We start from the raw sequence: 25,517 nt of genomic DNA on the forward strand, positions 1-25,517 counted from the left end.
AAACCAATGCTTGCTACATGCTCCATAACCAGCAGCAAATGGTGTCTTCTCCGTGGCACCCAGACCTCCTGTTTTTTTGGCATACCCTCACTGACAAGGCAGGACACTTGGAACAAAGAAAAAGAAAATCTAGAGGGTCGCCAGGTGGCCCTGAAACTTAGGTGGGGCAGGACAGAGATTCTTTCTGGCCTAGATGGAGGAGTGCTCCTACAATACACGACCACGATTCAGAATGCACTAGTCTATGGAAACAAAATAATTGATGGCACCCTGGCTGGTGTGGCTCAGTGGGCTTGAGTATTGGCCCTTAAACCAAAGGGTCTTAGCTTCAATCCTGCTTCAGTCAAGTCCTGGTTGGGGCACATGCCTGGGCTGTGGAGCCAGGTCCCCAGTGGGGGGAACGCAAGAGGCAACCACACATGGATGTTTCTCTCCCTCTCTTTCTCCCTTCCTTCCCTCCCTCCCCCTAAAAATAAATAAATAAAATCTTTAAAAAATTACACAAACACACACACACATAATTGGCAGTGACTAGTCCCTTTGCATACCGTAAGATATCATGCATATTCCCACCGTTAAAAAGAACCCACAGGCCCCCCGTGGAGTCACTGTGCTGGGCCCCATCAAGACTTAATTCCTAACATTTCAACTGTTGTTTAGGCCTCTTCTGTGAATGGAATTTTAATCCAGTCAATCTGCAATTTCCTGGTCAACATTAGTGATGTAATCTGTCTGGTCAGACCCCCTGCCTCCCTAAGATGTGTCCTTGCCTGAAATAGTCCACTCTAAACATCCTTGCTGTAACATTCTTCTCCCTATAAAAACCTTCCATTTTGTACAATTCCTCTATCTGCGAGAGAGAATACTGCAGATTCACGAATGAAGCCAATGAGATCTCTGCTTGAGTTGGTAGCGATCTAACTGTTCTTCGACAGCACCACCCGGAGGTCCGCCCCACCCCGCCAAGCCTACCCAAACCCGAACACGCTCTGTGGTGGGCTGCAGTGGGCCAGGTCGTAGAGGGCCACAGCCCTGCTTCCACTCCCCGCCATCCTGCAGTCAGTCATCACTGTGCCTTTACGCCTTGAAATCTCAAAGGTGGCCTGGTCTCACAATTCTCCGCTCCGCCCACACACCCACTCAGGACTCAAGTATTTGCTGAGCTGACGAATAAAAATCCAACACGAAAAATGAAATGAATATTTGGGAAATATTAACAGCACCCTATGATTCATACTGAAATATTATGTATTGACAGAGGAGGAAGAATGCTGTTTTACGGTTTCCCAAACAACAGGATTAAAGGAAAAACTTTTTAGGGAAAAATAAATAGGTTTACAGACAAATGCTCAGTGCTTTTCTTCTGCTTCAGAGCTAGATGAAAAACAGAAAGCCCCATTGTTTCTGCATTTGAAGTCTGATTCATTAAGACTTGTACCGAATTTCTGAAAGAAAGAAAATTAGGAACTAAATCTATCAGGTTAATACAACATTGCAGCTGAGTGCTTTTAATATATAAGCCTCATGGCTTCTGGAGAGCATTTTAACTGATGTCACTCTGCAAAAAAAATTTTAGATGTTAGTAAATACACTAGCAACTTTGAATAAAATAATCCAAGTTTGCTAAATCACAGCTGTTTTATGCATCAACTTTTCTTGTCAAGTATAGTTAAAATTCAGTACAATTTCACAGGTGTGTAACCTTAATGTTGTAGGGAGTGCAGTCTAATATGGGTTTATTCATGCTTCTGGGGCACTTGCTCTGAGTGTTTATAAAACTAGTAGGCTGTATTCCATTGTAAAAATGATACAATAAGCAGTGGGCTGAAGCTATTTGCTCGGCAAGCAGGTAAAGAAACCCACTCATTCCCACCCTCTCAGACCTAACTCGGCAAGGGTGGACTTCTCTAACACAGTGCAGGCAGTCACTAAAAACAAACAAGCAAAATGCCTGGCGAGAGGGACCAGCACCTAGAGCTGCTGTAATAGGTTAGATAAACGATTTGGTTCCCAACAAAAGTTACGAGGCATGTAAAGAACAGGAAGCATGAGCAAGAAGGCAGGAAAAAACCGGGCAACACAAACCGCCAGCGTGAACGACCCAGCGCCAGGCTGCATAAAAAGACTCCGAAATAGCTATCATAAATATGTTCGCAAAAGTTTTCATAAAATTTAATTTAAAGAAAAGAACTAAGTGGTAATTCTGGAGTTGAAGAGTACAATAACAGAATAAAAAAGTTCACCAAAAGGGCTTTCAACGGGAGATACAAACTGACAGAAGAAAGGAATTAGTGAATTGCAAGATCCTCAGCTCAACAGAGGTTATGCAAATCAAAGAATAATGAGGAAAACAAGAATGAAGAAATGAGCTTCAGAGAAATGTGGGAGACCATTAAGCACTCGACCTGCATGTAATGAGCGTGCCAGGGGTAGGGGAAGGAAGAGGGATAGAGGGTGGAGCAGAGAAAAATAGTCAAAGAAATAACATAGGTAGCTAGTAAGCCTTGAAGCCGCAAATTATATGATTTCACTTATATGAAAATCCAGAACAGAGACAGAAAGTACACCAGGGGGTGCTTAGGGTTGGGGGTAGAATGTGGGTTAGGGGATGCCACCTGAAAGTGTGGCGTTTCCTTTGAGGTGATAAAAATGTTCTACAATTGTGACAATGGCTGTGCACATCTGTGAACATACTGAAAACACTGTATTGTAAGCTTTAAACAGGTGCATAGTGTGGAATATGAATAATATCTCCATAAAGCCATTTAAAAAAACACCCAACCCAGTTGCCCAGAAATAATTTTCCTTGCCATTGCTTTGACTTGTAAATGTTTGGTTAAACTATCTGATTAAGTAAGAAACAAAATAATAAATACCATAGCTCCATTAAAATGATTTACAGACCCTGTTAAGGCTGTGAAAAATAGAGTGGCTGCCATAACCGGCACTGGCTGTTAACGCACTGACAGGTAGCAAGCAGTGCCCCTTATCCGAGGTTTCGCTTCCCATGGTTTCAGTTACCTGCGGTCGACACTGGTCTAATCATATTAAATGCAAAATTCCAGAAATAAACAATTTGCCAGTTTTAAGCTGTGAGCTGTTCCAAGTAGTGTGATAAAGTCTTGTGCTGCCTTGCCCCGTCTTGCCAGGGACCTGGGTCGCCCCTTTGCCCAGCGTGTCTGCACCGTATGTGCTCCCTGTCTCGGTTATCAGCTAGACTGTGGAGGTCCTGCAGTGCTTGTGTTCACATGGCCCTTATTCTACTCAGTAATAGTCCCAAAGGAAGGGAGCAGTGATGCGGGCAAATGGAGTATGCCAAAAGGAAGCCATAAAGTGCTTCCTGCAAGTCAAAAGGTTAAAGTTATTGACTTAATAAAGGAAGAAAAAAAATCATACACTGAGGTTGCTAAGATCTATATAAGAACAAATCTTCTATGTGTGAAATTGTTTAGAAGGAACAGAAATTTATACCAGTTTTTCAGTCACACCTCAACTGCAAGTTACGGCCACAGTGTATGCTAAGTGTTTAGTTAAGATAGAGAAGACATTACACTTTATCATAGGTGTGTACATACAGGGAAAAAACAGTATATATGGTGTTTGGTGCGACCTGCAGTTTCAGGCATCCCTGGTTGGGGGACCACTGTGTTTGCCCACTGACCGTAATCCTTACAAGAACCCCCAAACTATGGGCACACTGTACACAGGGAACGGTTTGAGAGGTCTCACAAATACTAGACACTGAGGCCAAAATCGGGAGCCACATTATCCTCCTAGCCCTACCATTACAGAGTGCCACCGATGGGGTGGCTTCAAGAACAGAAACTGATTTTCCTACAGTTTCAGAGGCTAGAAGTCCAAGATCAAGGTGCTGGGAAAGTTGGTTTCTAGCAAGGCCTTGCTCCTTACCCTGCAGACAGCCACATTCTTGCTGTGTCCTCTCGTGACCTTTTCTCTACACACACACTCTTGATGCCTCTCCTCTTCTAGACACCAGTCCTAATGAATTAGGATTTCTTCCTTATGACCTCATTTGACCTTAATTACCTTCTTAAAGGCCCTCTCAAATACAATTACATTAAGGGTTAGGGCTTCAAGATGTGAATTTTGGAGGGCAAAATTCAGTCCACGACAGAACTCAGCTGTAACTCCAGAGCCTGAGGCTGATTTGATTCCCACCCTGGTTTCTGCTGGAATATACACTACACCTAGCATGATGGTCCCTGACAAGGACACTCAGGGTTTCACATGCATTGTGGTACTCGACCCTCACAGTAACTTGGTTATGCGTGGTTGCAGATCATCTCCTCCTTTCACAATGATAAGGAGACAGGTTCAGAGAGAACAAAGAGCCTGCTGGAGACTGCATCCTTCATTAGAAAGTTACAAGATATGCATGACACACGTCAGCAAAATGAAGGCATAAAGCAAGAAAGAAGAATAATCCAGAAAACAGTGGCCCCAAGACAAGAAAGCAGTGACTTCTAAACCCAGATGACAGGTGTGTGGAAGCCAAGAGAAAAGTGCAGTTTGGGCAGGTGATGAAAGCTCCGGTAAGATCTCTGGGAAATAAAGGGAACAAGTACAATGGGCAGAAGGAAGAAGGAGGCATTAATTTTCCAATTGCATCCTGAAAATTTAGTTAAGGCAATTAGGTAAGAGAGTTAAAAAAATTCAGACTTGACTCTAGGAATGTACTGCTTTGAATGGCACAAATATTTTGAAACAGAAAGAGAGAAGAAAACATGAATCTGCATGTTAGACAGACCTGCAATTAAAAATGATACGGACTTCATTATAATGTAAATAATAGACCAATCAAGGAAGATTTAACTCTAAACAGAACATAAATGTCATCGATCATGTATAAGTAAGGATGCAGTTCAATGAATGAAATGGAAACAGTGACACAGCTGGACTGGGAAAAGGTAGAGGGAAGGCGAGAAAGTGTCACTAAGTTAAACCCTCATCTGTCTTGGGAGGAGGTCCACCAGGAGACAACGTCCAAAGCTGTTGTATCAAGAACAGCTGGATGACATTGCTGAACAATACAGAGGGGACACCATGATTAATCAGAATAGTTAACATTCTTTGAGTACTTTCCATGTGAAAGGCTTTACATTTATTCATTCTCAAAATAATTCTGCGATATACGTATTCTAATTAACCCCCACTGTAGATGCAGAAACTGAGACACACGGAGATTAAATAATTTGCTCCAGGTCACACAAGCTGTACGTCGGAGAGCCCAGGTAAGAAAGAACGGCAGTGTGGCCCCAGAATCTGTGTTCTTAATCACTGCCTCCGAAAAGCTGTTTAAAATAGAAAGTGTTATTATACAAATGGCTGCTTTTGAAGAGTGTGATTTAGGGGAGGAAAGCAGAGGGTTTAAAAGTAATTGCTGATTTTCATTTTAAGTCCTTCTGCAATATTTTTTAAATCTGATTTTTAAATTATGTGCATTAACTAAAATGAAAAGAGAGACTATGCCAAATGTTAAACAGGAGGTGAAGCTGCTAGTGCAGCTATTATAACTACTATGAAAACTCTGCTGCAGTATCCAGTAAACCTGAACAGATGCATAACCAATGACCCAACAATCCTACTCCTAGACATAGCCGACGGAAATGTGGACAAATGTTCACGAAAAGGTTTGTGTAAGAACAGCCATACCTGAAACCTGCACAGTTTTGTTAACTAGTGTCACCCTAATAAAGAACATTCCTAACAGCACTAATCCAATTGCCCATCAATAACAGATGGAATAAACTGAGGTATATTCACACTGAAATACGCTACAGCAAATATAATAAACCATATTTATAGGCAATGAATTTATCAACTGCATCTACACACAGTACACATGGGTCAGTCTCACTAAATGTATTATCAACTAAAGAAGCTAGAAAAACAATGGTACACACAGTAACACTCAATTTATCTAAAGCTCGAAAAGAGGGGAAAAAAGGGAAAAAACCCAAAAGCAGTGGTGGCAGCTTAGCTGGACAGAGTAATCTAGGTTGTATGCATCACTTTGAATACTTCTTGCCAGTCCCTTCTTGCCTACAAAGTTTCTTTTGAGAAATCAGCTGACAGTCTTACCTTTGCAGGTAACTTGCTGCTTTTAAGATTCTCTCTTTACCTTTAACCTTTGGCATTTTAATTATGATGTGTCTTGGTGTGGCCTCTTTGGGTCCCTCTTGTTTGGGACTCTCTGTGCTTCCTGGACTTACATGTCTATTTCTTTCACCAAATTAGAGACATTTTCTTCCATTATGTTTTCAAGTGAGTTTTCAATTTCTTGCTCTTTCCCTTCTCCCTGTCTCCCCTATGATTTGAATTTTGGTACGTTTGAAATTGTCCTAGAAGCTCCTTAGCCTATCCTTGTTTTTTTAAATTCTTTTTTCTTTTTGCTGTTGTGATTGAATTTTTTCTTCCTTATGTTTCAAATAATTGATCTGATTCTTAGCTTCACCTACTCTACTGTTGGCTCCCTGTAAATTTTTCTTATTTCACTTAGTGTAACTAACCTTCATTTCTGCCTGTCTTTTGAATGCTCTTATAGTACCCAAAGAGTTCTCTGAGCATGCTAATAACCAGTGTTTTAACTCTGCATTTGACAGACTGCTTATCTCCCCTTTGTTAAGTTCTTTTTCTGGAGTTTTGCTCTGTTCTTTCAGTTTTGATCTATTCTTTCATTTGGGCCATATTTCATTGTCTCCTCATTTTGGCAGCCTCCCTGTGTTTGTTTCTATGTATTAGGCAGAGCTGCTTTGACTCCCTGGCTTAGTAGTGTGACCTATTGTAGGATAGAGCATACTGGTAAGCTGGATGGAGCAGAGCCTTAGGTAATCGCCAAGGTGGGGCAACCTGTGTGAACCAAGTCGATGGAGTCTCTGATATGGTGTGGCTGCTCTGTGGCTCTGTGTGGGGTAGATCTCAGAAATGGAACAGTGCCACTGCCTGGCCTCTGGAGTTTTGTTTAGGAGGATGTCCCCCAGCACTCGCCCTGATGCCATACACTTCAGTACCTCCCCATACGCCACTGGTGTCCATCCAGTTGCTGCTCTGGTGCTGGAACCCAGAGGGAGTAAGTCTGTGTAGGTCCTAAGTCCACTGCAGGCCCTTTAAGAGGAGATGCCTGGGAATCCTGCAGTTTCTTAGAATGCCCCAACTCCTACTGATTTTTACAGCCAGAAGTTATGGGGACTTATCTTCCTGGTGGTGGATCCCTGGGCTGGGTGGTCTGGTGTGGGGCTGGGATTCCTCGCTTCCAAGGTATCCCCCCAATTTTTAGTTGCTCACTTCTCCTAATTTTTATCCATCACACGTGGATGTGAGACTGACCATTCCATGACTCTACCCCTCCTACCCATCAGGATTAATGTGGCTTCTTTAATTCCTTGGCTGTCGGACTTCCGCACAGTTCGATTTCTGATGATTCTGGGAGAAAGTCATTTTTTTAGTTTACCTGTAATTTTTGCTGTTGGTTGTGTGAGGAGGCGAGCTGTGTTTACCTATGCCTCCATCTTGACCGGAGTCCTCCACCAGAATCTTCTTTGTAACATCTAAAATATATTTCTGTTCCAAGATGTGTTTTTCAAGACTGCTCTATAAGCACCCTGAATGCCAGCTGGTGACAATTCCATCACATGGCAGCAGAAAAACTGTTTGCAAACAGTATGATCTCTAGGAAAGAAGGTTTACTACAAACCCAATGTAAAAATAGTCAGAGGTCTAAATCTACTCTTGACTTCAGGATGGGCCAAGTATTAAATCTGCTAGAATTTTCGGCTCAGTAAAAGGGAAACCTTTCTAACAATCAGAGCTGGTCAAAAAAGGACACAGCTATCTCACTGCACCGCATACCTTCTATCTCTAGAAATATTCAGGCAGAGGCTGGATGAGGCTTTGTCCAGGAGAGAAGGTGTTGTGAAAAGAACGCAAAATTGAAAATAATGCAAATATAGAGTATGGTTCCAATTCCCAGAGACGTGTTTCAAAATAATCATGGAGGGGGGTGTGGGGAGAGACTGATGATCAAAAGTGGCCACAAGTTAATTATCTGCCTATGGATACTGGGAGTCCACTGAACTATTCCCCTAGCTTCGGAGTAAGTGTGAAACATTCCATAATGAAGAATTAGAAGAGGTTTGCTCTATATGCTAAAACCACCTGGCCTCTCTCTTCCTGCTTCTCTTCTACACTTTCCTGAGCAACATCATTTGCTCTTACTGTTTCTGTAAGTTCCATATATTGATGCTTAGAATTCAACAATTTTATTCAAACTTGTCCCTCCACTCCTGTTTTCCCTTACCCGCACCACCAATTTCATAACCACTAGGCAACCCACAGTCACCTTTCTGCTCCTCCTCACAATCAGTGAGTTCTACCTCCATCCCGTTATAATAATATTGCTAAAATGTCCCTTCTGCTATTCCTCTATGTTCCCCATTGGCCTGGTTCAGGTTTTCACGATTAGTCAGAATGTTGTGATTTCTGAAATTATGTTTCCTCTTCTTAAAAAGAGTATTTTTTAAACCCAAACAAAGACTCTTTACTTTTTCTTTAATAAAAAGCTATCTTACATGACTATCACCAAGATTTAGAGAGTTCACAGGTGTCAAGCACCTAGTAGAGCTCTTGGCACGTAATGGGCACACAAATCGTCATTTTCTTCTTTCTCAATGCCCAGCTTTTATCAAACCGACCTCCTCACTGAACCTCTGACGACACTGCACAACATCCTGACTCTGTCCCTTTGCTATTTTTTCCCCCTGCACTGTATTTCCAGCCCATCTCCCTGTGTCTAAAGCTAAACTGTCCTTTAATAGAGCGCTCAGATGACATTTCCTCTCTTCATTAACTACGCTTACTTGGGAGTAGAGACCAATCACAGTGAGACACTTGGAGACGGCAGTCGTATTTCTATAGGCCCAGGAAGGAATACAAGCACTACATCCTGCCTAGGAAGCAAAGTAGAACAAGCAGCTATAAACAGGCAATTAGGAGTTTGCGTGGTTTCTGCCATTTAGTCTCACGTAAGAAACTAGCAAACCTAAGTGTGCTCCAAATTCTCCTACACCAAACAAAGAAACTAGATAAATCAGGTGATCATTTTCAAAATGTTTCTTCATTTATTATTCTTCAGAGGCACCTCAGTACTCTTTAAAATAATGTGTTCCCTGTTGCATTTAACTATAACAACAAAACCTCGATTAGCCATATTTTATGGTGCCCGTCGTATGTCCAGTACGGCACACTAATGTGCAACCGGATGGAACCTAGAAAGAAACGAAGTTCAAGTGCTTCAAAATACTCTTAACTTTCTGCATGTACTGGTAAACCATGAGCCTAAATTTCAAATCTTCAATTTTACTGAAGACAAATTAGACGATTTTCAATTAACATCACACTAAAAAGACAATTTATACCAAGCTGCTCCATGCTTACTGAAGTCAGCACTGCCACACTATTTCTCCTGAGAGACTACCTGCTAACCACTCTGGTCCCGTGACCAGCCCCACGTGGTGAGCTCCTTTTTCACTATTCAAGTTCTATTTCAAAGTCACCTCATATCTGTAACCTGTCTCTTCCCTCTACCAATTCAGTAATTACTTCCTCGTCTGTGTTCTAAAAGCATTTTATGTACATTTCTGTTATGCCACTAACCACCCTGTTTACATGTCTGTCTCTCTCTACCTCTCCCCAGATGACCCCCTCCCCCAACTAAACTGGGAGGTGCCCGAGGAAACACATGGCAGGCAGGCAGTGCAGAACAGTGGTTAAAGGCGGGCCCTAGAAGCCAAGCAGCTGGGCTTGGAATCCTGTTCTGCCACATCCCAGCAATGTGACCCTGAGCAAACCCTTGACCGTAAGTCTCAGTTTCCTCATATGCAAAACGAGGATAATAATTACATCTCCACCTCAGAGGACCGTTATCAGGGTTACATAAAAAAATAAAAAAGCTCTTAGCAGCCTTCTCTTGTCAGTTTCTTTCTGATAAGACAATTTAAAGAAGTGTCGAGCACATAGGTTTTAGAGTCAGTATTTGGTTTTGCATTTTGGTTCTAACACTTACTAGCTTTGAGACCCTGGGCAAGCGATTTTAACTTTGAAAGGCCCAGGGTCTTTAGTAGAAGACAGTTATTGTAAGGATTGATGAGAAAGTTCATATAAGCATTTGGCAGTGAGGTGCTCTAGGAACATTTCCTATCACACTTTCTATTTATCTATTTAAGGCTGATCTGCTAGGCACATGTTAGATAGCAAATGTCCTCCCTTCCACAAGAATCATTTCAGAACTCAGCATTCACCACATACGATGTTCAAGGTCATGGCTGTTTGTCTTCCTCAGATTTCAGCTTCCACAAGGCCATAATTTCAGCCACTATACTAATTGGTTTTTTAAAAAATTGTGTTCTTTGTAAGGATATCAAATTAACAATAGGCAGTGTGCCTCCCTACCCTAAGTATCAGCTTTCTGCTTCTGCGTCATTGAGCTTTATAACCAAGGCTTACGTTAAGCAGAATATATTAAGAAACTGACTTACAGAAACCAATGGAGAAATGTTCTATTTATGGAATTGGTGCGCAGTATACTGACAAAGTCCATACTTGGGAAGATTATTTTAATTTCTGTACTCCTAAGGAGAAAAAAGTGCTCTGGAATAGTTATAAAACTAAGAACGAGGATAACAGATACCATTACAAAAAGCCTTACCCCCACTCTTCCATACATCCTCTACCTAACAAGAAATGTTTGCTTTTATCCAAACTCCTGATTCTGCACAGAATAACCAATATCTAAAATGCCCCAGGATTTTCTGAAGTGGTTTCAGATGTACACAGAACAAAAGAGTGATAAGAGAGGTCTAAAGTCCCTTATAACAGAACTCGATAGCTGTTGACTCAAAGGTGAGTCAATGTTAACTGATATCCCATGCACCAGAGATAAAGCATCAAATGAGTTGCTCAAGGAACCAAAGTAATCCTCTTGACCATGTCTGATAAATCTCCTATCTTTTTATGATCATCAGGACCCATAATAAGAGGGTCCCTTACCACAGCCTATGATGAATTAAAGTTCCCAGTTTTTGCAAAGCTTAAAAATAAATGGGGGGTGGGGGACAGAAACATGAGAACTGTCCTCAAATCGAAACTCCTTCCATTCCTCCTTACCAGCTTCCCCAACATATGCCTTTAAACAAGAGAATATAAAGTACCACTTTGTATGTTTCTAGCACACCTGTCAATTACACCTTCACATATATCCTTGATTCTCATGATTCATAACAATGTACAGACTTGTCTTATATTACACAGGAAGAAACTAAAGATGAGGACATTCAAGTGGCTTTCCATGATCACACAGTAAATGATAACGTCAAAACTGCAACAATCCCTGCGTGCTCCTTACAAAAGCAATACTGTATGTCCATTAAAAATAATCTGTCTAATATTTATGAAAGCTGACTTAGCAAGTGAGGCAACAGGAGCACCTGCTTTACATACGGTAAAAACAAGTAATCTTCAGGCTTAGACTAGCAGTCCTCAAATATTTTGCCCACAGAATCCCCGTATTTTTAGAAATTAGGACTCCAAAGACCTGTTCTTTATGTGGATTATATCTACTGATATTTACTACATTAGAAATTAAAAATGACGACACTTTTAAATGTAAGAATTACTCAAGCTCACGTTCCATAGCCACCAGGGTGATAACGTGGCTCCTGCATCCTGTAACTCCTGGAAAACTCCATGGTACACTTGTGAGAAAATGAGAGGGAAAGAGGCAAGTAACATTTTTATATTAGTAGGAGAACAGTTCTGATTGGTAGACACCCCGAGCCTAAGGATCTTGGAGAGCCAGTAGAGTCACCAAGCCACGCTCTGGAAACCACTGAGCTAGAGAGTACCGACTCTTAGCGATGGCAATTCCTCGATTCTAAGTTGTAGCCCATTTTCACTACTAGATTAAAAATAAATCTTGAAGGAAGGGCTGTCTTATTGATTCCCTCTTAGCACTGTCTTTGCAGTGCATGGTGCCCTGGACAAAAATGGTATCAAACATTTACTGAGTACATTAAATGCCTTTTGAAGTCTAGTGAATGAGGGAAGAGAAAACATCTTGGGTCAAGATTATCAACCCTCTACTATGGTCAAGACGACGAACAATAAAGTTAATAATACAGAAGTCTGATCTTCTAAAGCAAGTTAGATGTATGGACAAAAACTCCATTCCAGGTATGAAGTAAGGAAAAGCACAGTATCTGAACAAGAGAACTGAGAAAAGTTAATACTTAACTGTCCAGCTTCTCATTTTTTCTATCCAAATAAAAGCAGCAATGCTTCTTTCGAAGTATAAATGATTTTTACTTTATCTATATTCTGCTCCTCTTAGTTTATAGTTACCTAATATCAGGACTTATTACATGAACATATTTCTCAAATGATTTGTACCTGCCTATTTGAGAAAAATCCTTGCATTAAACCTATGCAAAAATAACAGAAGTGCCTAATGCTACCTTACATTTACACAATTCTTTTCTCCAAGAACTTGAACAACTTTAGATTTTTATTTCAAAAATAACAAGTTGCATGAGTTGCCCAAGGATACACTAAAGCAACAAATCAATAGTAATTCTGGAAATAAAATATAAACTCCTAACGATGCAGTCCTGCTGTTTCAGGACAAGGGGCTGAGCTACTTTCAGGAGGAACCTGAAGAGCAGAGTATCCACCAGGCTCCGGCAATGACTACCACAGTCCAGTCTAATAAACAAACTCTTGTTGACTAACACGAATCTTGGAATAACTGAGTCCAAATTCTAACTCTCTAGTACTAAACAGCTCAAATATTTTGAGCAATTTATCCAAATATTTTAAGTCAGCAATTTACTAAACCAATAGCTTATAATTTAGATAAATTGTCTTGATGGGCTTTATTACAGACCAGAACTGCCACAAATTTTCTCCTTATACGTCCTTAACCTCAAAAATATCTGAACTAAATTCAATCTGTTTTATCTACTACTCTACCATTACTTTTTTAAAAAGACACATTTTGCTACAAATATATTTTAAATTCTTCCATGTCAAGAGTTTGTAATTCTAGTCCTGATTAAAATCTAAATTAAATACCAAGAATAAGCTTTTCAAATATTAAAATAGATCAGACATCACCTCGCCTAAATTTTAGAGAAAGTAATACACTTAACAATGGTGAGAATTACTCTTTACCCTTCAAGGAGCAAATCAAATTTCTGAAGCAAAGAATTAATTGATCAATTCATTATCTACCATCTAAATGTTTTAAATGCCTAAATCACAGTAATTGAAAGCAGCTTTAAGAAAACCCACTTGCACCCGGCCTGGAGGCCCAGCTGGTTGGGGTATCGTCCAATACACCAAAAGGTTGCAAGTTCAATCCCTGGTCAGGGCACATACCTAGGTTTCAAGTTCAATCCTAGCCAGGGGGCAAAGGGGACACAACAAATGGGTGTTTCTCTCACCCCCCCCTCCTCTCTCTGTGTCTCCTCCTCCCTCCTTCTCTCCCTCCCTCCCTATTATATCCTCAGGTGAAGGTTAAAAAAACAACAAACCAAAAACACCTTGCGATAAGTAAAACCAGCAAATAAGCTGGAATGTGTTTAGGTGCACCGAGAAACCTAAGACCACAAAATACTACACAACACGTGGGAGTGACATGGCTGCCCCCACAGAGACACTGCCCCTCCTCTTCCTGTTTCTCGCAGAACTAAAGGTCTTAGGTATATCCAAGTGCGCCCTGACCGGCGTGGCTCAGCCTGCAAACTAGACGGCCGCTGGTTCAATTCCTGGTCAGGGCACATGCTTGGGCACGGGGCCAGGTGGGGCCAGGTCTCCCACTGGGGGCATGTGACAGGCAACGAATCTGTTTCTCTTGCACATCAATGTTTCTTTCCCTCTCTTTCTCAATCCCTTCCCCTTTCTCTTAAAATAAATAAATAAAATCTCTATATATGTACATCTCCATCCAAATGCCCGATTAATGAGCTTTAATTATTGTGTGTTTTCTCCAGAAAGACTACCCATCTTGAGAGCATGAGCTGTGTTATAACCATTTTTATTCCCTTCACCAGACCTACCACAACACTAGGTGTTGGTAGTCTTCAGGAAGTAACTAATGAAAATAAATGACTATTTAAAACAACTTATTGAGCTCTAAGCCAATGATCTGTCCATTCCTTTCATACAGAGATATTCATCTGAGCAGGAGTAGAAGAAAAACCGTAACAGATAAAAATTAGCTACTACTGCATTACATCATTGCTCCAGAAGAGCTAGAATGGTACCCTGTATGTCCTTGTGTGACACTCCCAGATAGTTCTCAACACTGGAAAGTAAAACCACAGTAAGCAAAAATTGTAGCAGCTATTTCAAAAGTAGTTTCCAGCCTAAGACACCTTTTAAAGTTGTCCATATATAGAAAGAAAAGTATGAAAGAATAAGTGAATAAATATAGTATACGTATATTATACTTTACGAATGACTTTGTCAGCTTCCAGCAAATTTACTTGGGAAGTTACAAAGAAAATATGGATTACTCAAAACCATCTTTATCTTAAGTAATTAGTAAAATAGAAAATCGATAATTAAGAAAAAATGTTGTCTTTCCCCATCTCAGAAGACCAAAGAAGAAATAATTCAATTGCAAACCACATTGTAGAATACGAGGCTTTCCAGACCAAACCTAATTTAGTTCTCTGAAATAAATGGTATATTTAGAGATTTAAATATAAATATAAAAAAGCTCTATCTAATTAAATACTAAAATCCTTGACCTTACCTTAATCAGCATAGTGGTCCTCCTTCATTTTTAATCACTAAGAATATTTTAAAGTTCCACAAATACTTATCAGACTATTTTTAGGAGTAATAAAATAGTGATAACAAGATAGTCATTTTCAGAAGATATTCCATGAGCCTGAAAACTGGTGTTTTCCCCAAATATTTGTTCCATACTCATTCATTAAATTCAAATACTGTCAATAAGTAGATGTACCCCTCCCCCACCTTATTTATAGATCAGAGAAGTAAATGAAAAGCAATCATTATCTACATACCGTACCTACTGCAGAGAAATGGAAAATGTTTCAAGGTATCTAAAAATATTTCTGGCAGAATGATTTAAAAAAATTCAACATTATACAGATAATGTCTTTTATAAAATAAACTGTTCAATGGAAGTCTCTGAAAATATAATGTTTGAAGACTGGTAAAAATTATCACCTTCTACTATCACTACTAACTCACCTCATTTTCATCCTGTTTATATGGCGAGCATTTAGTGAGGGTCTCAAGTTCACAGGAAGACAGGCCAGGTTAGTAGCATCAGGAAGTGTAACCAGCAAGTGCAAACTATAAACTATGAATAAGAGCTTCCTGCACCTGTTACTAGACTCCATCTCTCCATCCTGTTATTGCTATGAGGAATGTAACCCTAGTGCCCCAAGACCTTCCAATTTTTCCCTAAGAGAATCCAGAAAGCTAAATCATGCAAAATCTTCCATTGTTAAATGTTGGCAATCAAGAAACAAATCAATAATAAAACATAATGCAGGCCAAATAAAACGTGCCTGCAAGCTGAATTTGGCCTTACAATATGTAACCAGTGCTAGCTGCACAGCAATAATATTCTAGGGCAAGAAGCCTCAGTAAGAATCTCAAATATCTGTGTCCCAGACCTTGACCACCCCAGGACTGTTACACTCAGATTTCATGTTAAAGCTGAATTTCTATGTAGTCAAGAACATTAGTGGTATCTTTCTCTCCTGAAGACTAATTTTTAGGTTAGTTTCTTTTTTTAAATACTGCCTTTTTTCCCCCTTGAATCTTTATGGGCACTTTATTCATACGGTGGGTTATGTGCCTTCAAAAACCGTTTTAACATCTCATCTGAAGCTGACCTTTTTACAAGAAGAGAGGGTACATAAGGAGTTTGGGAAAAAGGTTATTAGACAAGAGTTGCAGTTAAAAATACTACAACTGTAATTTACTATTTTAAAATATACATTCAAAAGAAAAAATCAAAATAATACGGAGGTGGCTACATTTAGAATTATATTAGTAACATTAGAATTATAATACCTAGAAAATGTACACATACTGAAACTCTTTTTTAAAAAATACAATGTTTTACAAACTGTTGGTTGGTCAAAATGAGTGTCAATCAGCTGGGTCCTTAGGAAGTGACCACTTGAGCTCCTTCACATCTCTATATGGGACACCAGGAACTGGCATCCTGATGGGCCACCTTCACCATAGCAACATGAAAACAGAAAACCAAATGAAGAAGAAAAGAGGTGACACCATGTTAATTGGCAAGATATTTGTTATACAGTAACAGTGTCAAAGGATCCTAGGACTTAATACAATTTTCTTTACTACTTTAGCTCTACTACATAAATTAGGTGGCTAAAAGGAATAAGCTAGTGAGACCTTCTGTCTGGGAACAAAATCTGTTGGATTAAAAAGAGATGCTATGTGAGGCAGTACCCAAAGATTTAACCCCTTAAGAACAAGGTGGTTTAGTTCAACAGAAAGGCAGCTTGGCTTTAACAAGCAGGATTTCACCACCTGACAGCTGTGTGACTTCAAGCAAATTATTTAACTACTCTGAGCACTATTCCCTCATCTATTAATAATAAAAAAAGAATAAACACTACTTTAATTCTCATTATGAGAATTGTGATACATCTTAAATGTTTTAATTCATTCTCTTAGCTGAAACTTGAATCTGCTCCACAATATAAGTAGTTTAAAACACTTCTGATTTGACCTGGCTGGTGTGGCTCAGTGGATTGAGTATCAGCCTGTGAATAAAAGGATCAATTCCTAATCAGGACACATGCCTGGGCTGCAGGACTGGGCTGCAGGACAGGCCCGCGATGGGGGGTGTGCAAGAGGCAACCATACACTGATGTTTCTTTGTTTCTTTCCCCATCTTCCTCCCTTCCCCTCTGTCTAAAAATAAATAAATAAAATCTTTAAAAAACCCCACTTTTGGTAGAATAGCTATACAGTCAAGAGAACTCAACACTTCCTGAAACAGTCCTTTTCATCCGCACACTTTTATCATTTTCTTTAATAAACTAAAATTAGCTTCCTAGTTACTTTAACCCCATCAATCACATTCTAGTTTAAATCTTACTAAGTAAAGCTACTTCAAATCTTACTAAGCTCTGAGCTCTCACAAAGGTTGAGGCTGTTCAGTATTGAAGCCCCAACACTTAGAGCAACGATAAGCACATAGTAGGTGTACAATATTTACAGACTGAGTGATACATTTTGTGCAATATTTACTAATTGACCATGGAAATGCCTTCCAATATAAAGAACACATGTGTCTACATCTCAGGATGTGATCATCTGATGTTTAAGGTTTAAAAGTTGAAATATACATAACCAAATGCATGCTGTTTTTTAAAATCCCTCCAGATAATGTAAATGAAAGCAATTTAGTTGTATTTTAAATGGTGATCACGTTCAATGACAGATGATAAAGTTCCTTCAAAGTAACAGACCTAGTGATGGCTTCCTAACTCCTATTCATAGTTTCCTTCAAATTTAAATGAATTCTGAGTCTGGATTATTAAAGACCTTCATAACGGTATGTAATTTCACTGCCACTGTGACTATTCCACGAATATTCTCCAAATAATAAATCAAATTTTATTATCTGAAAGTTACCCAGGAAATATCAGAATCTAAGTTGTGACAGGATATCCAAATCTGTAACTTTTCTCATGACTTTCTTAGCAACACACAGCTATAAACCTCTTACTGCAGGAACACTACAAATCACTCATAATTTAGTCACTTCTGTGTGTTCCAGAGCCCAGAGAGCAGGTTCCATAAACCATGTTCTACTGCACAAAGCACGAAACCAATCTGTGAACCACTGTCCTCTGCAAACCTATGGAAATATTTCCATTATAAAGTAAACCTTTCCTGCCACCTCGCAGTTTTAGTTTTAAGCTGTTATTCTGGGCTGTTAGCCTAAACAAAGCATAATTAGTAAGGTCAATTTGCTACATACGCAAGTCAATAATCCACCCCAAACCCAAACCTGAACTATTTCTGGATTATCTAGGTCACTGATGCTTGAGACTGACATAAAATTAGTGATCTCCACGGAAAGAGGCAACTTCCACTAATAAGCCCTAGGCAAGGCAAATACCAGATTGACATAACTTTATAATAAAGGACAAAATCCAAAAGAGTCAAATGTGTTAATGAACACAAAATTAAAGGGCAGAAAGTGAAATCAAATATTCAGGCATTTTAGAATAGCTACGTACAACCCTTTCTACTCGAACGATCCTTCCCAGACCAAAGTCTGGTCCCACAAAACTTCCTTTTCCCTTCCATTTCTCCCATGAAACACACACACACACACCCAAAAAACCCCAAAACAAACCTTGTACATTAATCAAATGTATTATAATTTTATTATATAATACATAAAGTGGTGGCTTTAATAATTTTATGTATTAAATGTACATTAATTTTATGTATTATACTACATAAAATTAAGCCACCAGATACAGGAGGACTTTCCAAAGTTGAAATCACTACCTATCATTAAGATACCCCCTGCAGGGTGACCTCAGGTACTGTGCAAGGAGCTCACAGGTACTGGGAGGTGACACAGGAGGGGCAGGGTGCGAGTCTGAGCCACGAACCCATCCCAGAAGGGCAGGTGTCATTAATACAAAATGGACAGAGAAGGACAGTAAGTTTCCCGAGTCGTTTACAACTGGCCGAGGAGAAGTATTCCTTTACAACAGCTGTCAGAGCAAAAAGTGGCCTGCAGTTGCAAAATCCAACAGCCGGGGCTACCAGCGCATTCTTCCTGCGCGCGAAGCGTTCAGGAACAATTTCTCAACGTGGCTAAGGTGATGCTGCAAAGTGCCCTCAATGCGGCAACCACAGAGTTTCTCAACGGCCCCAAAGACGACTCCTGGGGATTAGGGTGGGATTCCCTCGGGTGGGCTTCCCTCCCCCTATCAGTACGCTGCTTCTACCCACACTGACAGCGTCTCAGGTGCTCAAAACACGCGAAAAGGTTCCTGGCTCCATTCAATGCCCTTTGGAAGAAAAGGTGTGCGCCACTGGCCTTAATCTAAGACCCTGTCCACGGCTGGGAAGATCCCTGGAAAAGGAGGGACTCCCAACCCCACGCAGGCAGCAGCCTCCAACCCAAACCCGAATGCCCGGCAGCTAGGCCCCCGCACCTGTGGGATACCTTCCCCCCTCTCGGGCCTCTCACCTGATCTTGTAGCTGGGGAGGGTGTGCTTGCGCTTGATGACTTTCTTGAGCTGATTAACAATGATGGAGGTGAGCTGGGGCATGGGCCGCCCTTCAAACTGGGAGCGCACCTCGAAGTCGATTAGCGGGTCCTCCACGAAGGAGAAGAACCAGTGGGTGAATGGCACGCGGGTGAGGACGAAGCGCAGCCTCCCCACCACGCGGGACAGCTTGACGAACAGGTACGCGGACTTGCCGAAGACCAAGTCCACGTCGATGGCTAGGTGGAAACCCCCGTTGTATTCCACCTCCGCCTCGAAGGCCAGCTCCTCCGGGGAGGTGGCGGGCAGCGCCTCTCCCTCGGGGCCGTCGGGCTCCCCGGTGGCGGAGGGCACCACGGGCCGGAGGAGCCGGATGGTCTTAAAGAAGGGCACGGTCTCGCCCAGGAACACGTCCCGCAGGCTCAGCCCCTCCAGCAGGCGCCCGGCCGTCTTGGTCTGCAGCAGCTCCTCGAACTCCACCTTGATCTTCTTGGTGACCCAGCGGCGGGCCAGTGCGGTGTCCCGCAGCTCCCGGAACAGGAACAGGATGATGGCGTTGAGGAAGTAGCAGGTTTCCCGCGTCGGCGGGGCCGGGGTCTCGGGGGTCGGGGTGGCGCCGCCCTCGGGGGGCCCGCCGGAGGGCTCCTCGGCCCCGCCACCGCCATATAGGTACTCCCGCAGGGCCAGGCCCGGCACTGGCCTGAGGTAGCGGAAGCCGTCGCGCGCGCGGGCGGCCTCGTCCGGCGGCGGCTCGGGCTGTCTGCGGTAAAGCAGCAGGAACTGGGTGAGGAGCGTGAGGAAGGAGCCCAGCACTGCCGACGCCAGGATCATCAGCAGCAGCCCCATCCCGCCACGGTCTCCGCCCGGACAGCCCCGGCAGCTGCTCCCGCGCGCACAGCGCGGCTTTCTTCACGCCGCCGCCCCCGCTGCCTCCATCTTGAGGACATCAGGCGGCGGGGACGGGGCGAGAAGCTCCCTGGGCCGCGTCCCACGGTTCGGGTCCGCGTCTTGCGACGCCCGAGCCTGCGACGGCCCGCGGCCCCCCAGACGCTCCGGGAGGCGGCTGCTTTGGCCGGGACTGCCGCGGGGGCGGGAGGGGCGGAACGGCGCGTCTCCTCGGCCTTTGCTCATTGGATGAACGACGCGTGACGTCGGTAGCGTACTCGCTCCCAGCGGTGTCGCCTGGCAGCAGGCGCCGGGGCGCGCGTACGTGGGCCCTTTCCGGCTCCAGCGCCCTTGTAGCCCCGCCCCCCACACCAACCTTCCTTTCCCCCGCGATCCACGTGGCTGTCACTTCTGAAGCCGCTGTCGAAATCAGACAGGATAACTGGGGCCACCGGTTGGAGGATAAGAAGGCCCGGAGGAGGTGGTGTGGCGCGTTGTCAATCCTGGTCATCCCGTTATATTCTACTGCGCCCATCCCCCGTCTTTGGTCGCGGTTCCCGGCGGTTACCTCTGCTGCAGTGTGATTCTTCCACTCGCGCCCCTGAGATGTGTGCTGGCGGGGGATTTCCCTGCAGGGCAGTGCCACGGAGACTCAGAAGTGGCCATTCGGAGACTTCCTAAACCCAGGGCAAGAGAAGACTTACTGCCTCACAGACCGCTGTCGCTGACCAACCATCCCACCAGCAGACAGACGCTCTGCGTCCACCGAGGGTGGGCCCTGGGAGGGAGGGACAGAGAAAAATAGTTAAGATTTAAACAAGAAGGAAAGAAGGAAAAGAGCTGGGACAGGAAAGGTGAGTGAGATGAATTTGCCAGGTGATTGGAAGATGGATAGTGGTTCTCTGTCAAGCCCCAGCAGTGGGATACGCCCCCTGTGTATTATCACCTTTAGTCCACCCATGAAGCAGTTTTTGTTAGCCCCCACCCATTTTACAGATACCAACACTGCCGCTCAGAGGCAAAGTTGCCTGGAGTGATGCAGTGCAGCCTGGTTTGTCCAACACTAAATAAACCCCAAGCCCTTGGTCACTTCTCTGTACCATGACACCGAGATTGCTACCGTTGGGAGGGGGCTTATTGATTCCCTGATGCACAGGAAGAGGAAGTTGGGATCAAAAAAGTCTTAAGGAAATTTTGCACAGAGTAGCACCTTAACCAAAGTCATAGAGGTAATTAAAGCCAGGTTGCCAACAACCTGTTATTTCTCATGCCCTCTGGCTACTTGGTTGTTACAATGCTTATGTGGCTTCAATCGCAAGGACACCGCAGGACTTCTACCTCTGTTCCTACCAGGATTAGAGATTACACACCCAACACTCAGACTAGTTCTGGTTGGCCCCGAGGTGCTAGGGCGGGGCTCCTCTCTAGCCCTCCAAGATCTTCAAGGCAGTGTTCTCTTGACTCTGGGTGATTCTAGAACAAAGAACAGAGTTTGGCCATCTTCTTACCCAGCTGGAGCAGGCACAGAACCTTGGAACCAGGCCCATCTTGTTTTACTCATGCCCAGGTGTAAGACCAGATGGCTCTTTTACTACAAAAATGCAAGACAGGTGACTGCTGAGGGACTAGGCTCAACCCCCACATTCCGCATCCTAAGAAAGTCTAAGGCCCTATACTGGGATTTCTGGGAGCTCAAGACAACCTCTGTTCTTGTGGTCACCTCTGGCTCCTGGCCTCTGCTTCTGGACTGCTGCCTCAGTTCTACACTGTTTCAACCCAAATGGAAATTGTAGACTCTTCCTCGGTTTCCACCAAAAACCTTGTTTATAAAATGTATGCACCATTGTAGAAAATGTCACAGAAGCTGGAGATGGGGTGAGGCAAAAGATTAGTTCCTCATGTTGCTGAAACACAAAGTCCTCAAACTGTATACTAACCCTCCCTGCATCTTAAAATACTCTTCAAGCACCTCCTCACCCACAGGGCAAATTGCTGTTCCTCATGAGAGTGAATCCTCAGGTCACACTCCATCCCACAGGCTCCTCCCTCTCCTTTCCTCCTCCCCGCTGTTTCTTCTCCAATGACCTCTGGGAATCCCAAATCTTTGAAATCCATTAGAGTCATTCGATTCCCCAGTAAAACTTGTCTCCTGAGGGGCGCACTTCAAAGCCATGAAGGAGCTCAGCACACCTTTTGGTAAGATAAAAGAAAAATATTTTCCCCTTGTGTTAAAAATAGTAACATTAGTTGAACATTTACAATAATAATGGAAATGTATCCGGAGAATTGACTGTGTGCCAGGCACAGCGTTACGCATTTTATGTGCCTTATGCCATTTAAGAAGCAGAATGTCAGCAAGTGTTGGCCCTGCCCCGCCACCCCACCCAGGCCTGGGGCTAGCTGATCCAGCTCCCAGCTGACCCATCCTATCACAGCCCAGCTGGGCTGGCCATTCCATGGTTTTGAGCCTGCAAATGCCTTCCAGCTGGGGCTGGGCTGGGGGGGGGGTGGTTTGCTTCTTTTCCCTTTCACCAGGTTGTCAGCTAACCCAGGGTTCCTTAACCTCAGTACTATTGCCATTTGCAGCTGGAAAATTCGTTATTGTTGGGGCTGTCCTGTGCATTGCAGGAGGTAATGCTGTGTTAATAGGAGCTTATTGTTTTTCATGGCATTCCTCGGAAGAATATAAAGTCAGCAACCTTTTCTCTCCCTTTAATATTAATGCTGGTTCATAGAAACTCAAGAGTCTGAGAACCTTTGGCTCCAGATCTGAAAATCTATGATTCTGAATAGGTATTTGAAGGAGGAAGCTACTTAGCTTGCCTGGTGACCTTTTAATGAGTTTTAAATGACATCATTGAAATTAAGCTGCCCCAACAGACTTCATGGGAAGTATTCATTTCAAGGGTAAAGGTGGTGGTGGTTGAATACTGGAAAATGTAAGACAAGCATTCTCACCAACTAGAGAGAGACATGGATCCCTTCTGCTACTAAACTCTGAATCCTTCCCGGTGAGCAGCAAATAGGACGAGAAAGCCAAAGCCTGTGAATATGGAGAGTTTGGAAGTAGGGTGAAAACCAACCTAATAAAAATGATACAGTGACATAAAATCATGCAAGTATAGCAACATACGGTGAAAAGCAGAGAAGTTTAGAATGATTGCTTAAAAACATACATTAAGCCATTTTGTGAACTGTCAGGATTCAATTGCAACCATCTTTGAGCATCCAGCATGTGCCAGGTTCTGGGGGTGCTGAATGAATAGGACAGAGTCCCTGTCCTTGGGGGTGCCATGTCCAGGTGGGTGCAGACACACCTCTACATAACCGATGGTAAGAGATAGTACCCAGTGTATTGTGGGAACAGAGCCTTCTGAAATTGGATTTATGTTAAAGAGACTGGAGAATCTCCAAAAACTCAGCTGCAAAATTTTCAGAAACCCTGGAGTGAGAGGTCTCTCTCTCTCTCCTGCCCCCACCCCCTCATTTCTCCCTCTCTCCCACTGTCTCTCATTCCTTCTGGCCCCACCCCCACCCAGTATCTTGTCTCTACATCTCTCTGCATGTCTGTACCATATTCCTCCATAAGACTCTTGATTTCTCCCTCCTCATAACCTCAACATACAGGCAGCTTTGAAAGACACCAGCTCTACACCCAAATCTTTAGGGGCCTATGTTTCTGGTACCTAATGTGAAACGATGCTATTTCAATTTCAAGTGCTGGAGGAGGAACCCCAGATGGGCTCTCCTAGTCCTATTGCTTATGCCTGAGGGTCTTGCCTCTTCTGGGCTGCTGGTAGGTGGAGCGATTTCTCCAAAGAGGGGGAGAGGATTGGGAATGAGCATAGATGGGCAATTCTAGGTCAATGGGAGATGAAGTGCTAATTCTGGCTGGGGAAGGTGGGGACTTTCTTGGGGCAAGTGGAATTTACATTGACCTTTGATGATTAGAAGGACATTCTAATCAGGAGGAGGCCAAAGTTCAGAAGTTGGAAACCCAACAGAGTTTAGGGAAATTGAGACCAGGATGACTGGGGGGTAGTTTGAAAGTGGTCGACACAGGAGGAAAATAGAGATTTTTAAAAAGTAAAGTAGGATTGAGCCAAATTATATAGGGCTTGAATGTCAGGGCAAGTTTGGCTTCTATTGTATAGTTTTTGAAAAGTTGCCAAAGGTTTTTAAGTGAGAGCACGGCTTTAACCCTTTTCCTTCTACCACCTGAGTTGCACTGTTGCTAGAGTGATATTTCTCCAGTACAAATCTGATCTTGTCACTTCTTGGCTAAAAATTCATCAGCGGCTCCCCACAACCCTATTAATAATAATGATGGCTATCATAGATCAAGAGCACAGTAACTGGGAAGCGTGCTCAGTACTTCAGAAGCATTTTCATTCTCGAAACTGCCTTTGCGGGTAGGTAGCACCATCTCCATTTTATAGGTAAGAAAACACACATAATGCAGATAAAAAACCCAATAAAAGCCACTAAGTTAGTAAGTGGAGGAGCAGAGATTTGAGTCAGCTCTGTGTGACCCCAAAGTCTCCCATTTTAGGGTACAGTCCACACTCATCAGCACGGGAAACCACTCTCTTTGTAGTCCGGTCTTTGCTTACACTTCAGCCTCCCCCTTACATGCACCCTGTCAACAAAGCCCGTTGGCTCTACCTTCAACATACACTTGGAATTTCACCACTTCCACACACACTCTCCTGGTTCGAGCACCATCTTGAGCCTGGATTGCTGGCCAGTCACTTAACTGGCCTCTCTGCTTCTGTTCCTAACACCTTGATGTCTGTTCAAACACAGCAGCCAAAGTGACCATGGTCAGCACAACTTCCATCATGGTATTCGTCTGCTCAAAAACACCAGTGGTTCCTGTGATGGGCAAAATAATGCCCTCCCTCCCCCAAAGATGCTTGTGAGTATATTACCTGACAAAGGGGAATTAATATTGCAGATCATTGCTAATTAAAGGTTGCTAATCAGCGATCTTAAAATAGGGTGATTATCCTGGATTAACCACTTGTGCCCAAAGTAATCACTAGAGTCCTTAAAAGGGGAAGAGAGGGGAAGATCAGAATATGAGAAAGACTCAACCCAGCATTGCTAGCTTTGAAGATGGAAGGGGACTAGGAGCTCGGAATGCAAGAGAGGCAAAGAAGTGGCTCCCCGGAGCACCCCAGAAAGGAAGGCAGCCCTGACAACACCCTGATTTCAGTCCAGCGAAATCTGCTGCGGGTTGGGCTTTTGACTTCCAGAACCTTCACACAATCAAATCCTTGTTGTTTAAGCCTCTA

The 25,517-nt window shown here is 43.0% G+C and overlaps 1 protein-coding gene across 1 annotated transcript in view; it reads right to left on the bottom strand.

The window, feature by feature from the left end:
- PDZD8 (PDZ domain containing 8) overlaps positions 1–20,436 on the bottom strand; it is a 60,483-nt gene extending 40,047 nt beyond the window's left edge. The window contains exon 1 of the mRNA XM_037132836.2: positions 19,316–20,436. Coding sequence (XP_036988731.2) covers positions 19,316–20,181 — 866 coding nt within the window. The 5' untranslated portion in view covers positions 20,182–20,436. The remainder of the gene's footprint in view (positions 1–19,315) is intronic.
- Positions 20,437–25,517: the final 5,081 nt, after the last annotated feature.

The sequence above is a fragment of the Artibeus jamaicensis genome, unplaced genomic scaffold (assembly GCF_021234435.1).
Source record: "Artibeus jamaicensis isolate MK-2021 breed Jamaican fruit bat unplaced genomic scaffold, CSHL_Jam_final contig_490, whole genome shotgun sequence".
Classification (NCBI taxonomy): domain Eukaryota; kingdom Metazoa; phylum Chordata; class Mammalia; order Chiroptera; family Phyllostomidae; genus Artibeus; species Artibeus jamaicensis.